Below are 16,302 nucleotides of genomic sequence, written 5' to 3' on the forward strand. Positions count from 1 at the left end.
TTCATTAGTCTCTAAGGTGCCACTAGTACTCCTTTTCTTTTTGTGAATACAGACTAACATGGCTGCTACTCTGAAACCTGTGAGATTGCAGTGTATAATGCGTAGTTCTGACTTTCACTGAAATGGTGACTTGTTTTTGTGTGTGTCTATTCTTACCTTATACATATTTTGTATGTTAAGTGTAATAATGTATTTTAATGCATTCAAACAGCAAGGTAAACTGCATAGGGGTTTTCTGCATGTACTCCCAGCATATGTTTAGGGCTTTTTTGAGATTTTTTTGCCATCTAAACACATTAAAGAGAGAGAATCTTGCAAACGCAACACAGTGGAAAACATTTGTATTTGTCTGTGAGATTCTGTTTGAAAAGATTGTGTCAATATTTCAATGTTTATCAGTGCACCTACATATGTAGTCCCGTGGCTCCTGTCTCTTACAAGGGAGATGGACTAGGATAAACTTAAAACAATGACTTCTTGCTTGAAAAACCCATTAATGTGTTTGCACAGAGTTGAGAAAACAAAGAAAACTACCCATTTAAGAATTATTTTCTATCAATAGCTGTGTGTGAAAACAACCTCAGAGAGAGGACAGATAACACAGCAGCTATAGTTGAAGGGATTTAATTTAGCAAGGTGTAAGTAATTGTGGAATTCCATATTTCACGTTTCCATTGCCACAATATGTAGACCTGGGGGGAAAAAAACAACTTGAGTCAATATTTCACTACAAATGTTTTTTCCAAAGGTGTGTAGGAACATTGATTACATTTATTGGCTCATCTGATGCTGCCAGCCAAGATCCTACTCTTCTGGGAGGAGGGAGTACTCCACTTACATAACAATAATTCAGCCAACTAGTATAAAGGGGTGACAAGAACTGATGGAACACTATATATTTCCATCAGTGTGCAGTGCTGTCTTCACTTTTGTTGAACACAGGCTTTGCATATTCAGAGCCACATTGTATGATGATCTTGTTAGAAATGGATTTATCTGAGTACTTCCAAACACGGGGGAGCCTGTGTATACCCACGAATAAGTCTATGTTGATGTCCTGACCTATTTCTTTGAACAAAAAACATGGTACAAGTTTGTTTCCCTGATGTGACTCCTGGAAATACCTTCCGAGAAAATGACACCTTTGGGTGTGATCTGCACTAACTGGCTGACGGACACTTGAAATGCTGCCTGTAGGGTGGTACTTGTGGAAAGTCATGTCATAGAAATGGTAACCTCAGGGTTCTTTTTAAAAATAAAATAAAAATTATTTAACAAGTATTTATACAGAGTGTAATAAAGGAGTATCCTTTAATGCTCTGGGTGCCCTTGTCCATTTTTTTGGCCAAGCCAGGTGAAATCTAACACTCAGCTCTCTGGCATTTTCCTGTCTGCCTGTAACATGATCTCACTGAAACCCCATGTCTGACAAAGTCCAAAAATTCAGGGAGTGTTCCAGGCATCAGTAGGCACAACTCTGTTGATTTTGCTGCAAATACGAGCACCAGAAAAGCCTGATTCAATGGAAAATCAGGGCTCCAAGACTGCCTGGTGCTTCATGCAGAAGAATCTCACTGACACCCTCTGCTGCTGCTGCTTGGATATATCAGAGGTAACAGCTTAACTTACAAAAAGAACAGGAGTACTTGTGGCACCTTAGAGACTAACTAATTTATTTGAGCATAAGCTTTCTTGAGCTACAGCTCACTTCATCTACCCTGGGCTCCAAAAGAAATAAGAGAGCCTTACAGGGAGGGCTTGGGGTGGGAGGAGAAAGGGGGTGCACAGAGATCCTGGCATGGAGGGAGGAGATGCAGGACCCAGGGATGGGGGGTGCACAGAAACCCTGGAATGCGGGGAAATGAGCGGGGATGCAAAGAGACACTGGTATGTGGCAGAGAGGGGAATGTGAGCTACCCAGCCCCTGGCATGGGGCAAGTGGTAGGGAGGAGCTGCACTGAGTAAATGAAATGGAGGGGGATCGGAGCTTGTGGGGGAGAATGGAGGGATGCAAGAAGCCCCTGGTGTGTGCAATCAGCTCAGTTTACAAAAGCTACAAAGTCTGCACCCTCCCAGTCTAGAAATACGCTAGATCAAACAGAATCATCACTCCTCCTGATCAACTTGAATACACAGCAATGACGAATGACTGAAATCAATCAACCCCACACAGAGTCTCCAGAGCTGCTGTACTTCACTGCATGGAGTTAAAATTGCTTTTTGGATGAAATCTATCTCCATGCAGAAAGCCAGCCGAATGCCTGGGCACCCTTGAACTCCCATTTAAGCTCTGTTTGGAGGGTTTAAATGGGACTGAAGTGGGCCTTGCCCTTGTATGCTAGTTCTTTGCGTAGGGGAGGATATCACCCTTTAGGAGCAAACTGTAATGTCAAATTTGGCTCTTTTTATAAATGAATAAAATGTAGTGTAAGACAAGTGTACTTACACATGTCCATCTTCTTCATTGATTATGTGGACCATTTCTGCTCCCAGTTGGGCCCAAAGCAGAGTAAATATATTCTTATTCCAGAGAAATTCAATCTTCGTAATATTTCTAGGGTTAATTTCAACATCGACGTACTTTGTATAAATGTTACCTTGATGAAGGAGTCCACTGCAAATAGGAGAGGAGAGGACACTATCTGATATGGTCAGGGGCAGGGGTTCTCAACCATTTTCTTTCTGAGCCCCCTCCCATGTTCTAAAAACTTCACAGCCCAGCTGTGCCACAACTGGTTTACTGCATATAAAAGCCGGGGACGCTGTTAGAGGGTAGTAAGCAGGGCAGTTGCCGGGGGCACCGGTAGGGTGACCAGATGTCCCCATTTTATAAGGACAGTCCCGATTTTGGGGGCTTTTTCTTATATAAGCACCTATTACCCCACATCCCCGTCCCCATTTTTCTTGCTATCTTTTCATCCTACTTGCAAACAGAGGTGTGAATGAAATATAGACACACTACAAAGCCTAGTCTTGTGCCATTGAACTTACCAGATAATTTGGTACTGCTTTGTGAACCTGTCTGTGCCATGGAAAACTATGTTTAGTTCCCCCCTCACTTTCTTCGTGCCAGACAGCTTGATAGATATTTTGTGGCTCCAACCTACATAACAAAAGCCAAATAAAAGTAGATTGCTGGCATTGTTTAGGTTCCTTACAGACTGCAAACAGTGACAGTTCTCTTTTTAAGTGTACTTTTACTGTTCTCATTTGAAGAACAGGCAGCTCAAGAGTCTCAGCAAGAATGAAAAGGAGGACTTGTGGCACCTTAGAGACTAACCAATTTATTAGAGCATAAGCTTTCGTGATGCATCTGAGGAAGTGAGCTGTAGCTCACGAAAGCTTATGCTCTAATAAATTGGTTAGTCTCTAAGGTGCCACAAGTCCTCCTTTTCTTTTTGCGAATACAGACTAACACGGCTGTTACTCTGAAACTCAGCAAGAATGGACTTTGGTAAACAGTTTAGTGTTTTTCCTTGGTTGTCAGAGGTCCCTTCCAACTCTGATATTCTATAATTCTATGATACTAGAGAGACATGGAAAACCACCACCATTCAGCTTATCAAAGGTTTATAACAGCAAAGAGAATTACAGCTTTAGATCATCTCATTTCAAACCCCCACCTCTTCTCCCCCCTCCCCATCCATTTGTCTAAATAATTACCCTTCTACACTTACTAGTAAAGGGTGGGTGTGCTCCTGTGTTTAAAAAATATTTTTGGTTTATTTTCTCCAGTTTAGCTGGATATTGATCAGCATAGTGACCCATCATTGGGCAGCCTTCTCTGGGACATGGGAAGCAGATTCCCTAGGGTAAAATAAGAGCGTCTGGGTAATGTGGAATATTTTTCTTTTCATCCTACTCTTGCAAGACTAAGGCTGAAGAGGTGGCCCTGAGGCTGCCAAAGCCTTGACCATTCTCTTACCACGCTACTGAACCCCACTGCGTTTCAGTGTCCTGTTTCTGATATCAGTTTATTTTCTGATTATTTATGCTTAACCATCTGAGGATGAAACAAACTAACTCTTTACCCATAACAATGAAGGGTGCACTTAACTTCCAGGTGGTGATGGTCTGAACTCTTCCATTTCAAACACTGCCTTTTTTTCAACCTGAGATTTGCACAAAACTTATGCGAGCCGTAACCCCCCACTGGAAAGTGTAGCATAGGAGACACTGGCGGTTTCACCTCTACCAGTGGAATCATCGGATACCCAGGATTCCACCATTGGTGCATCTATATCTGTATCTCTATCTATATCTGTCCTGCCACATGCCTGCTCTCCACCAGCTGGCATTGCTTTATTGCTGTTGGAGCTTTGTTCTCCCCAAGTCCTGATCCCAGTCAGGCACTGGGAGAGCAGAGACTCCCTAGCACCTTACTCTGTGTGTGATGTGTGCACATGAAAGTAGAGTTGTTAATTTTTGCAGCTCACCCATTCTTGGGCTGTTCTGCTTACCGACTGGAAGAACGCGTATGTCCTGCAGGGATATCCGAGAAATCCATTGGGATGGAGGATACTTTGAAAATAAAACTGATGGCTGCGTGAATGATGGCATAAAAGGTAATGGGCCTCTGTTGAAACAAAATTCTGAGAGTCTGTGAAACCATCTTCTATTACATTTGGCCATGTAGAGCAAGGGTGGTTTTTTCTCCTTTATGACAATAATAAAAATGCTGGCTGGAAGGATAGCATGGTCCTGTAGCATTTCTGAAGGAGAATCTTATGGGTTTCTGGTTGTCAATAGCATACGAGAAGCTTGCTGCTTCAATTGACCCATGCACTGACTTCTCATAGCTGGAAAACTGGGTTCACCCCTGCCTAAGATCTCTTGTGGATATTGATCCATCTTAGAAGACAGCTACGCAACGCAGTATCGTTTTTTGTGTTGCAGCATGCCATAAAGCAGCAGTTCTCAAACTGTGGGTTGGGACCCGAAACTGGGTCACAACACCATGTTAATGGGGTAGCCAGGGCTGGCTTAGACTTCCTGGGGCCGAAGCTGAAGCATCACCGCCCGGGGCCGAAGTCCGAGGGCTTTAGCCCTGGGCGTCAGGACTCAGATTACAGACCCCTGCCTGGGACTAAGACCTAGGGCTTCGGCTTTGTCCCCTGCCACCTGGGGCTCGGGCTGGCTCAGGCTTCAGTCCCTCTCCTGGGGTCATGTAGTAATTTTTATTGTCAAAAGGGGGTCGTGATGCAATGAAATTTGAGAACCCCTGCCGTAAAGATGCAATTCAGATAAACTGAATAGAGTATAAGGGATATACAAGCTTTGTGTCCACCATTCCAAGCCATGTGGAAAGGGGATTCTTTCCCCCTTCTCCTTGGAGACGTTCAGCCCACTCTTTGGCTCAAGTTGCTAGAAGGAGGGGAGATGCACTCAGGCTCTGTGCCTTTGCTCAATGCCTTGTGGGTGCTGGATGCAGCGTGGTGAGAGGTGTCACTTGCAGCCTCTGTTCCAAAGTGGGAGCTACCGCTGCCCCACCATAGGTATAGTCATGAGCTTGTCCTCACCCTGGCCAGACACTTCCCCTTACAACTGAAGCACTAACTGAGCTCTGCCCCAAATCTGCAGTCAAATTATGGAAATTAAGGCTGATCCCACATCTTCTGTATGCCCATTTCTCCCCTCACGCTACCTTCAGGCCATCATGGCTGTCATCTGGCCCTCATTATTTCATGCTTTTTTCCCCACCCATCATCAAATATGCAAAAACATTATTTTTAAAATAAAACCCTCAAAAAAGCTCCATTTGTCATGGTCAGAACTATAATATGAACTGACACTGTGAGTTAATGCTGCAGATGTTTGAAGTAGATTTATCTTCAGCGAAGATTTACCTTTTTTAGACGGAATAATTACATCATCGCATCCAGGCATAATACTGCCTCCATTTGGGTAAAAGTCAAGGTGGCCAGAGGTATTAACTATTCCAGCTCCTGAAATACATACATGACATGGTGAGTGCCTCAGATAATTCAGTGTCATGACTGTTGCTGCAAATGTTTGCTTGTATGTGGGACCTTACCTACAGTAGGAAATTGAGCAGCATTACTATGAATAACGTCAACAAATCTTGCATCCGTAGGGTCCAATCTGACTTTTGGCGGAGTGCCTTCAAAAAGGGGCCCAGCGGGGTCCAAGCCTAAAGAGAAACAAATTATTCACTGTTTGATTGGAAAAAAATTGTACGTATGCAGAGCATCAGTTTCAAATGAAGTATATAATGCATGGTGAGGAGTAATGTAAACATGGGTTAGAACCCCAGGCCAGTGCACTGAACATTTTAATGTAATAAACATTTGTACAGTGTCAAAACACTTACAAAAATTCAGAATACTTCATAAAATGTAGTCACTGAAAGGAGAATGAAGTCTCGTTTCTCTTGGTTGTCTACTGTTTTTCCCAAGTGATCTAGAAGTGAGTCTCAATTTCTAGAAGGCAGCCTTTCTGCAAACTCATCCCAGCACAAGCAAAGTGCTATCAGTTAGTGTATAATGGTGTCATATTGCCAAGGATAAGGAGGGATTTTAACACAGTGATCCAGTTTCCTACATTTTCTGCTGGTGTGGAATGGAAGGACTAAAGAGTTTTTGATAAGTTATTTATTTGTATTTTAGTAGCACCCATGGGGCCCAACTGTAATAGGCGCATTACAAACGCAAAGTGAGAGACCGTCCTTGCACAAAGGAGCTTGCAATCTAATTAGAGAAAAGAAGCATTATCATCATTATCCCCCTTTTACAGATGAAGGACTGAAGCACAGAGCTTGTGACTTGCTCAAGGGCACACAAGAAGCCTTTCATAGAGCCAGGAACTGATCCATCCTAGTCCAGTGCCTTAATCACCAATCTCCTGTCACTAGCAGCAGTAACTACTACAAATGAATCTGGGGAAGTGTGGCAAAAAAACCAAAATACAACACAGGAATGCAGTTATAGCCTGTCTGACTTGCCTGGTTGTGCCCACAAATCCTTAGCAGGGTCCAACAGCTGTCCAGGGAGAACCACCTCCTCCCAATGCTTAGACCTCCATCGTGGTTTAAAACAAGAGCATGTGGTGGAATGGTGCTCCACTCTAGCAGGAGCCCCTTGCTGTAAGAGAACACCGGATCTGTGCCACAGGCTCTTCCTGCCTTAGGCAGAGCTAGTTTGGTGTCGGAGAGAGGTGAGGCTGTGACTACCCCCTTCCTATACTCTGCTGGAGCAGTGCTTGTCCTCATGGGAGTGCAGGGATTGCTGTCGCGCTCTGCTGCTGTGCAGGTGCATGTAGGGGTGGGGAAAACCAAGAGAAAGCACAGAAAAGTCTTCAGGGGACTTGTGTGGTTATTTCCTCTCAAAGGCCTGGGAAAAGGTCATTTAGTGGGATTGTAGCCCGTGTTCCCGCCCCACCTCTTAAACCCATTCAGAGCAAGACATATGTCTCAACAGTGGCCATTGGGAGACTCCTTGGATGAGACTCCGATGAAGTGAGCTGTAACTCACGAAAGCTTATGCTCAAATAAATTGGTTAGTCTCTAAGATGCCACAAGTACTCCTTTTCTTCTTGGAGGCAGAGTGTATCTGCCTTGTTAATAAGTCCCATCCCAATTCCCACTTCCACTGAAAGTACGTTAAGCAGAAACTTAAGTTTTACTTTGCAAATGGATTGGAAGGCATGGAAAAGTGTGTGTGGAGAGAAACTTGCCAGTCGTATCTCAGGTCATCATTTGCTTGAGAATACTAAAAATACAGATCTGCATAAGAATCCTTATTGTTGCTATTTTAATACTATTACTAAACCAATACAGATAACATTGCATTTTCAGTTAACAAACACAACGATAAATGTTGAATATCTACCAGTGTGCAGATGGACTAGTTTTTTTATTTAAATATTTTGCTTACTCATGTTAACACCGTAAAGAATGCATAGTGACGTCTATAGGAACAACACACAGAACGGGCTAAATTCCGCTGTGGCATAAGCAAGCACAACTCCTCATTGAAGTTGGTGAAGATACATCCACTTACGCCTGTTTGGCTCAGTAGGTCCAGCTTTGCAAACTTCTTTCCTCTTAAAGAACATACCCTGTAATGTTTCATCTTAGTGCCAAGCCTACCGGTTATTCTTTTGATGCCTCGTATTCTTCTTCCCGCATCTCCTGCAACATGTGCACCCAGACTATGGCCGATGATATGGATATGAGAAGGGAAGTATCGAAACATTTTCTGATGAGTTTTTGAAAAAAAGAAAATAGAACATATGTATTTAAATGTCAAACACAGAAGATGCCTTATTTTCATAGATTTTTACAGCCAAAAGGGACCATTGTGATAATGTAGTCTGACCTCCTGCATAACACTGGCCATAGGACTTCCCTGTATTAATTCTTGTTTGAACTAGAACATTTTAGAATAAATCCCATCTTGATTTAAAGATTTCCAGTGTTGGAGAATTCATCACAACCTTTGGTTAGTTGGTCCAGTGGTTAATTACCTTCGCTGCTAAAAATGGGCACCTTACTTCTAGTATGAATTTGTCTAGCTTCATGTTCTAGCCCAGAGGTGGGCAAACTACGGCCTGCGGGCCACATCTGACCCGCGAGACCGTCCTGCCCAGCCCCCGAGCTCCTGGACCGGGAGGCTAGCCCCCGGCCCCTCCCCTGCTGTCCCCCCTGCCCCGCAGCCTCAGCTCACTCGCTCCGCCGCCGGCGCAATGCTCTGGGCGGCAGGGCTGTAAGCTTCTGGGGCAGCACAGCTGCAGCGCCCGGCCTGACTGGGTACCTACTAAAAGCATTGGCAAAAGTTATAAGGAAAGTGAGTAACACTGTAAATTGAAAGCCTGGGATTCTTTCATTTAAAGGTAAAAGCATTTTAAAATACTGTAGCCAAAGTTTTTTCTGTTCCTCTATCAAGGAAGACAAGCAAATATGGCTGGATGCACTTATTCTGGTACATGCATAAGCAAGTTAGGTTCCTTAGAGGCTAACCAATTTATTTGAGCGTAAGCTTTTGTGAGCTACAGCTCACTTCATCGGATGCATTCAGTGGAAGTGAGCTGAAGCTCACGAAAGCTTACGCTCAAATAAATTGGTTAGTCTCTCAGGTGCCACTAGTACTCCTTTTCTTTTTGTGAATACAGACTAACATGGCTGCTACTCTGAAACAAGTTAGGTTGTGGACTCCAGGCAACGAGTCACTGTCACTGTCAGTGTCACAAAAGTTGCAACTCCTTGGGTCAAATACACCCTTATACAGTGAATATACAAATACAATTGAGAAAGCAAAGAAATATTACAAGGAGTCTGGTGCAAATAAATCTGTTAGTCTTTAAGGTGCTACCGGACTCCTTCTTGTTTTTAGAAAATGAGTACTTGTGGCACCTTAGAGACTAACCAATTTATTTGAGCATAAGCTTTCATGAGCTACAGCTCACTTCATCGGATGCTTGTTTTTGTGGATACAGATTAACATGGCTACCCCCTAATACAAAGAAATGTTGCCACCTGCTGGTCTTTTAAGTTATTTTGTCACTTCTATCATATTAATATACTATCTTTAGGACATATCTTAGTACCATGTGTGGCTGTGTGAGGTATCCCCATTTTGATGGTTCTCAACTATCTGCTGTGTTCTTCACTTCCCAAACATTAATTTGTTGAATCATACTTTTCTGACCACAAGAAAACAGGATCAGAGCACAAAGACACCAGTTACATAAACCCATTATGCTCAAGTGACTCTTAGCTTTAAAAAGTAACTTAAAATTCACGATATTTTTTTTACCATAAGAGTATTTATGAAATAAGCAATCTCCGCCCCAACAACACGGATGTTGTTCACTGCACTGATGTATATGCCTTTTGCACCTTCTGCCCAGTCCACGGCAATGCAGTTCACATCTTCCACTTCCACTAGCAGCTAGTGTGTAAACAGAAAACAAAGAATGTACGAAAGCATACAGTAAAATACGGATTCAACTTAAACCTAAATGAATCATTTAGTAAATTGAGCATTTGGGTTGCTTGTTGTTTACAAAGGACAACATTTTACTGCAGCTCTTACACACATTAACCTGGGTCTTCTCATGAAGCACAATGTGATGAAAACTTTGACATTCATACAAACAGATGCCTGAACTTTAAAAGAGCACACTCAAAATATTTTTTCAATTTTTGTCGCCATAAACACTTATTTCAGATCAGAACTATAAACTGATTTATTGCAGTATACAATTTCTGGCTGTTTTGTTTTGTCTCTTCTGTAAACAGTTTAATGAAACCATTAATTTTTAAAGCTCTCTCTTCAATTCTGAAATAGGCAACTGACAGTGAGGGGCTTAGATCTGAGTGGGAGGCTTCTACAGCAGCTCGTAAAGTTAAGCCTGGTGACTTTCACACTGGAGGCTTACAAACGTCAGGGATATTACTCTCTAATTTCCCATCATAACTCAGCATTTACTATAATAAGAATGCAAACATGAAGGTTTGCACTGTGCTTCTATAGTCTGTCCTCTTCGCAAGGCAGTATGTCTGTGCTGACCCATGAACAGTGCAGAGAAGGAATCATGCCTTAGAGAGAGGATTCCTTCCCTGCTTCCTATTTTGTGCCACAGGACCAGTAATTAGATGCTGGTGGATTACTACAAACAGTTCAGCTGCTCTGCTTAGAGGAGCGAAGGCTCAACTTCCTGCTCTGGGGTGGGTTGGGGGAGGAAGCACATAGAGTGTCAGTTTGCCACTTTATGCCTAGACCCAAGGTTTGGGGAGGAGATGCAGGGGTTTGTGGGGTTCTTACTGCTCTCATTCCCCTCACCAGGTACATGGACCACATTGTAGCCTGGCCTTTTTTGTATTCAATGGATGAAGGTAAATTTGGGTCATATTATCCAGCGAGAGACACTGTATGGCGATCTCTTATTTTTTCCATTTTAAGGTTAGTATTTTGCATCAAGAGACAGTATAAAACAGCCTCCACTGAGAGGACATTGAAATATTTAGTTTCACTTCTCTGCTGTGTATTGACTTTTCAAGATATTTTTGGTTGTGGGTTGTTTATTTTTCTGAAATGTATAAGATGATTCCAGTAATTGCAAGTAGAGCTCTTTGGAAAATATTTTCCTCTAGAAAATTTCAAATTTACACTGAAAAACTGACCATTTTAATTCAGAAAAGTTCTATTTTCTGAAAACTCAAAATATCCCTTAGAAAACTGATATTTTTCACAGTCATTTTGTCAAAAGTCCAATTTTCCTTTGAAAAATAGTTTTGATGGTAAATTTTCGACTTGCCTTAACTGAGAGTTCTCGGTATGAATTGTGTACTAAATCAGGCCAGCATATTGGTATTACTGTAGATTCTAGCCTTCACATGCTTTATTCTTTCAGAAGGATCTACTCAAAAGCAAACTAACTTTTGGATAAAATTTTTTTTAACTTTTAATTTTCAGTTTTGCAAACAAGCATTGTTGAGTTCAAGAAATGTGTATGTCTGTATACTCTGTCTCTCTCTCTCTCTCTCTCTCTCTCTAGTTTTAAAGTTTGTCCTCTCTTCTGCATAGGGTGTAGAAAGTAACAAGACCATCTGTTAGCTTCAGCACAGTTAACCAAACCGCAAGGAGCAAAAAAGTTATTAAGGCTATGTCTACACTATCACTTGTGTGGATAAAATTTTTGTTGGTCAGGGGTGTGAAAAAAAACACCCGTGATTGACATAAGTTGCAACCACAAAAGCGCTGGTGTGGACCGTGCTATGTCGGCTGGAAAGAGCTCTCTCCTGTCAGCACAGAGCGGCTACATGGGAGTCCTTATAGTGGCGCAGCTGTGCTGCTGTAAGGTCTGTAGTGTAGACACTACCTAAGTTTCAATATCAGAAAGTTTGGAACATTGTAGGCTTGGCATGAGATCAAAATAAAATTAAACACCATCTCAATTAGAATAAAAATCCAACTTCTCAGGCCAATTTGCTAAGATGCCAATACTACAAAGACTTACACATATGCTTCATGTTGCTCTCTCTGAGTGGGCCCATTACTCGCAGTGTGTAAAGTTAATCATAGAATCATAGAATCATAGAATATCAGGGTTGGAAGGGACCCCAGAAGGTCATCTAGTCCAACCCCCTGCTCAAAGCAGGACCAATTCCCAGTTAAATCATCCCAGCCAGGGCTTTGTCAAGCCTGACCTTAAAAACCTCTAAGGAAGGAGATTCTACCACCTCCCTAGGTAACGCATTCCAGTGTTTCACCACCCTCTTAGTGAAAAAGTTTTTCCTAATATCCAATCTAAACCTCCCCCACTGCAACTTGAGACCATTACTCCTCGTTCTGTCATCTGCTACCATTGAGAACAGTCTAGAGCCATCCTCTTTGGAACCCCCTTTCAGGTAGTTGAAAGCAGCTATCAAATCCCCCCTCATTCTTCTCTTCTGCAGGCTAAACAATCCCAGCTCCCTCAGCCTCTCCTCATAACTCATGTGTTCCAGTCCCCTAATCATTTTTGTTGCCCTTCGCTGGACTCTCTCCAATTTATCCACATCCTTCTTGAAGTGTGGGGCCCAAAACTGGACACAGTACTCCAGATGAGGCCTCACCAATGTCGAATAGAGGGGAACGATCACGTCCCTCGATCTGCTCGCTATGCCCCTACTTATACATCCCAAAATGCCATTGGCCTTCTTGGCAACAAGGGCACACTGCTGACTCATGTCCAGCTTCTCGTCCACTGTCACCCCTAGGTCCTTTTCCGCAGAACTGCTGCCTAGCCATTCGGTCCCTAGTCTGTAGCTGTGCATTGGGTTCTTCCGTCCTAAGTGCAGGACCCTGCACTTATCCTTATTGAACCTCATCAGATTCCTTTTGGCCCAATCTTCCAATTGGTCTAGGTCCTTCTGTATCCTATCCCACCCCTCCAGCGTATCTACCACTCCTCCCAGTTTAGTATCATCCGCAAATTTGCTGAGAGTGCAATCCACACCATCCTCCAGATCATTTATGAAGATATTGAATAAAACCGGCCCCAGGACCGACCCTTGGGGCACTCCACTTGATACCGGCTGCCAACTAGACATGGAGCCATTGATCACTACCCGTTGAGCCCGACAATTTAGCCAGCTTTCTACCCACCTTATAGTGCATTCATCCAGCCCATACTTCCTTAACTTGCTGACAAGAATACTATGGGAGACCGTGTCAAAAGCTTTGCTAAAGTCAAGAAACAATACATCCACTGCTTTCCCTTCATCCACAGAACCAGTAATCTCATCATAAAAGGCGATTAGATTAGTCAGGCATGACCTTCCCTTGGTGAATCCATGCTGGCTGTTCCTGATCACTTTCCTCTCATGCAAGTGCTTCAGGATTGATTCTTTGAGGACCTGCTCCATGATTTTTCCAGGGACTGAGGTGAGGCTGACTGGCCTGTAGTTCCCAGGATCTTCCTTCTTCCCTTTTTTAAAGATTGGCACTACATTAGCCTTTTTCCAGTCATCCGGGACTTCCCCGGTTCGCCACGAGTTTTCAAAGATAATGGCCAGTGGCTCTGCAATCACAGCTGCCAATTCCTTCAGCACTCTCGGATGCAACTCGTCCGGCCCCATGGACTTGTGCACGTCCAGCTTTTCTAAATAGTCCCTAACCGCCTCTATCTCCACAGAGGGCTGGCCATCTCTTCCGCATTTTGTGATGCCCAGCGCAGCAGTCTGGGAGCTGACCTTGTTAGTGAAAACAGAGGCAAAAAAAGCATTGAGTACATTAGCTTTTTCCACATCCTCTGTCACTAGGTTGCCTCCCTCGTTCAGTAAGGGGCCCACACATTCCTTGGCTTTCTTCTTGTTGCCAACATACCTGAAGAAACCCTTCTTGTTACTCTTGACATCTCTGGCTAGCTGCAGCTCCAGGTGCGATTTGGCCCTCCTGATAACATTCCTACATGCCCGAGCAATATTTTTATACTCTTCCCTGGTCATATGTCCAACCTTCCACTTCTTGTAAGCTTCTTGTTAAGCAGGTGTGCAGGCCTTCATAATGTCAGGGCCTAAGGTATTATCTACTTCCCGGTTACACAACAGTTAGCTTGATCCTGAGTATAAACTGATTTCCCCTGGAGCCTTGTGCCATAGGCTCTCTCTGCTTTTGCAGATTGCTGTTTGTTGAGGCCCAGACTTTCCTCTTTTTATTTTGCTGTGTAGAAGTCCTACTTTGGGAAGAAATTTCTTTTTCTCTGTATATATGTGCATATATCATTGCTTTCCATTCATTTGTCCAAAGTAGAATTTACTCCGTTAGACTGATGGACATAAGGAGCCATAATAATTCTGCAAGACTGGGGCTAAATTTTCGGGCTGGCTTGTGAGTGGTGATGTCAGAGGGATAGTACCCTCCAGCTGAGAGGTGGCATAGCTGAGTTGATAGCACACTGCCCAGGAATTCAGATGACTAGGGTTCTATTCCAGGCTCTGCCACCAGTCTGCTGGGTGACTATGGGTAAGTCATTTTACATCTGTGTGCCTCGTTTTCCCCATCTGTTAAATGGGGATAATGACACTGGCTGCCTTTGTAAAACACTTTGACATCGATGGATAAAAGGAACTATATAAGAGCTAGGTATTAGTATTGTTACCTCCCCCAACCACCCAGGAAGGAGTGGACGCCACAAGAAATATAGGTTTTTCTTCCAAAGCTGGACTACTACAAAAACATATGCACATCCTTAAACCCAGCCCTGCATTTTCATTTCCTGTGAAAGCCATATGGAATGTACAGTCCAATTCACTCCCACACCCACGTTCGTGAAAAGGGCGAGGTGATTATTAAAGTTGTTACATATGGTTTAGCACCCCTTGCCCATTAGTAACATCAAGTGGTTGTCAAAACGCAAGCTTAATATTAGCGTTTAAGAAACAGCGATTGAATGTGGCTGCAGTTAAAGTTGGAAATTATAGGATATTCTCTCATACCAAGCACATCTTTACCACCCAGCCACGTTTTCCGGTGCTCATGAATCCATGAACAATGAAGCGAGTTTTCCTATGTGAGCAGAAATGTGAGTCTTTGATAGTTGAGGGATGTATTGCAGAGATCACCTGTTTTGAGCAAAAACAACAGTAATAAATATCATCCTCTGTTTTGTCATCTTCCAACTCTTCTTAGCTAGGAAATAAAAACAAAATATGGTCCAGATCGTCGCTTATATAGGATGCTATCTTCACTCCTGGAAACCCCTGGGTCTCATTGGCTCCCCACAGCTCCCTGCCTCTCTAACCTCAGTCACAGCATAGTTCCTGTTCTGTCCCTGGTGCTCCACACTACTCCTCTCTGTGTACAAAGAGCTCTTTATACAGAGCCAACCAGTATAAGATAATCACAGTGAGCAGTACCCCACTGAGTATCCTCCTCCCAGCTCCTGCCTGCCCCCTTACTGACCTATCTCCTGACTCCCCAATTCTGCAGGGCAACTGAAGAGTGGCTTTGGGAAGTCACAGGCGATGGAATCATTGAGGTCGCTCTCCTCTCCAAATATGCTGGTACAGCTCCGTGCTAGGTACAGTAGTGGAGGCCTGTTGTACATTAATTTAGTATGGCCCTTTCTTCTGCTGCCAAAATGATCTCTAACCCTCAGTTTGGCTTTTTAAACTAATGTTAGGTCTATGTTCTGGGTGTGTGGAGAGAGTGGGACTCTGAAGCATTCCAGGACAATGCCCCTACAAGCTTAGTTTGAGTCATTTGTATTCAATGAAGGTTGAGCTGCTGGGCAATAATACAAGGTACATGCTACCTGATTTAATGTACTGGATAGCAGTAATGTTTTGTGTAACCCACTGGTGAGGGTATGTTACATGTCCTCATGTGCTCTCTCGTAGCCCTGGCTAGGGAGCTTTAATAGCTCCTGTCTTTACCTTTTGAGGTGCCCAGTTGGGTCCCTGTTGTGTTGGCCAAGATGGGTGGCTGTCACATTTACACCGTCACAGCTTGTGAAGGTTGCACTTTTTCTGTTCATGCATAACACAAAAGGCAAAATGTTCAGAAGTTCCTAAGTCCCATTTTTAGAAGAGCCTTAGGCTCCTAAGTCTCACTGAAAGTCAATGGGACTTAGGCTCCTAAGTGCCTAAGTCATTTTTCTAAGTCACTGAAGTGTATTTTGAAAAGGTGACCCCCTGGGCACGTCTCACTTCCACCCCCAAAGTGATATAGCTCTGGCTCAGTGGGATGGCACTAGTACTACAGTGTCTCTGGGGTAGCAGCAGAAGCGCTGGCTTCCTCACGCTGCTCCACTGCCTCCCCCTGACCTGCAGGATGAGATGGCCGTTCATGCTCCATG

General features: G+C 43.5%; 1 protein-coding gene across 1 annotated transcript in view; it reads right to left on the bottom strand.

The window, feature by feature from the left end:
- Positions 1-628: 628 nt before the first annotated feature.
- LOC311523261 (pancreatic lipase-related protein 2-like) overlaps positions 629-16,302 on the bottom strand; it is a gene marked incomplete at both ends in the record, with an annotated part of 35,088 nt that continues 19,414 nt past the window's right edge. Inside the window, 10 exons of the mRNA XM_084633032.1 lie at positions 629-692; positions 2,447-2,614; positions 2,992-3,103; positions 3,678-3,807; positions 4,461-4,576; positions 5,847-5,945; positions 6,035-6,151; positions 8,108-8,216; positions 9,774-9,908; positions 14,942-15,067. Coding sequence (XP_084489158.1) covers positions 629-692; positions 2,447-2,614; positions 2,992-3,103; positions 3,678-3,807; positions 4,461-4,576; positions 5,847-5,945; positions 6,035-6,151; positions 8,108-8,216; positions 9,774-9,908; positions 14,942-15,067 — 1,176 coding nt within the window. The remainder of the gene's footprint in view (positions 693-2,446; positions 2,615-2,991; positions 3,104-3,677; positions 3,808-4,460; positions 4,577-5,846; positions 5,946-6,034; positions 6,152-8,107; positions 8,217-9,773; positions 9,909-14,941; positions 15,068-16,302) is intronic.

Source organism: Lepidochelys olivacea (assembly GCF_965140295.1).
Source record: "Lepidochelys olivacea isolate rLepOli2 genome assembly, chromosome: 7".
NCBI classification, from domain to species: domain Eukaryota; kingdom Metazoa; phylum Chordata; order Testudines; family Cheloniidae; genus Lepidochelys; species Lepidochelys olivacea.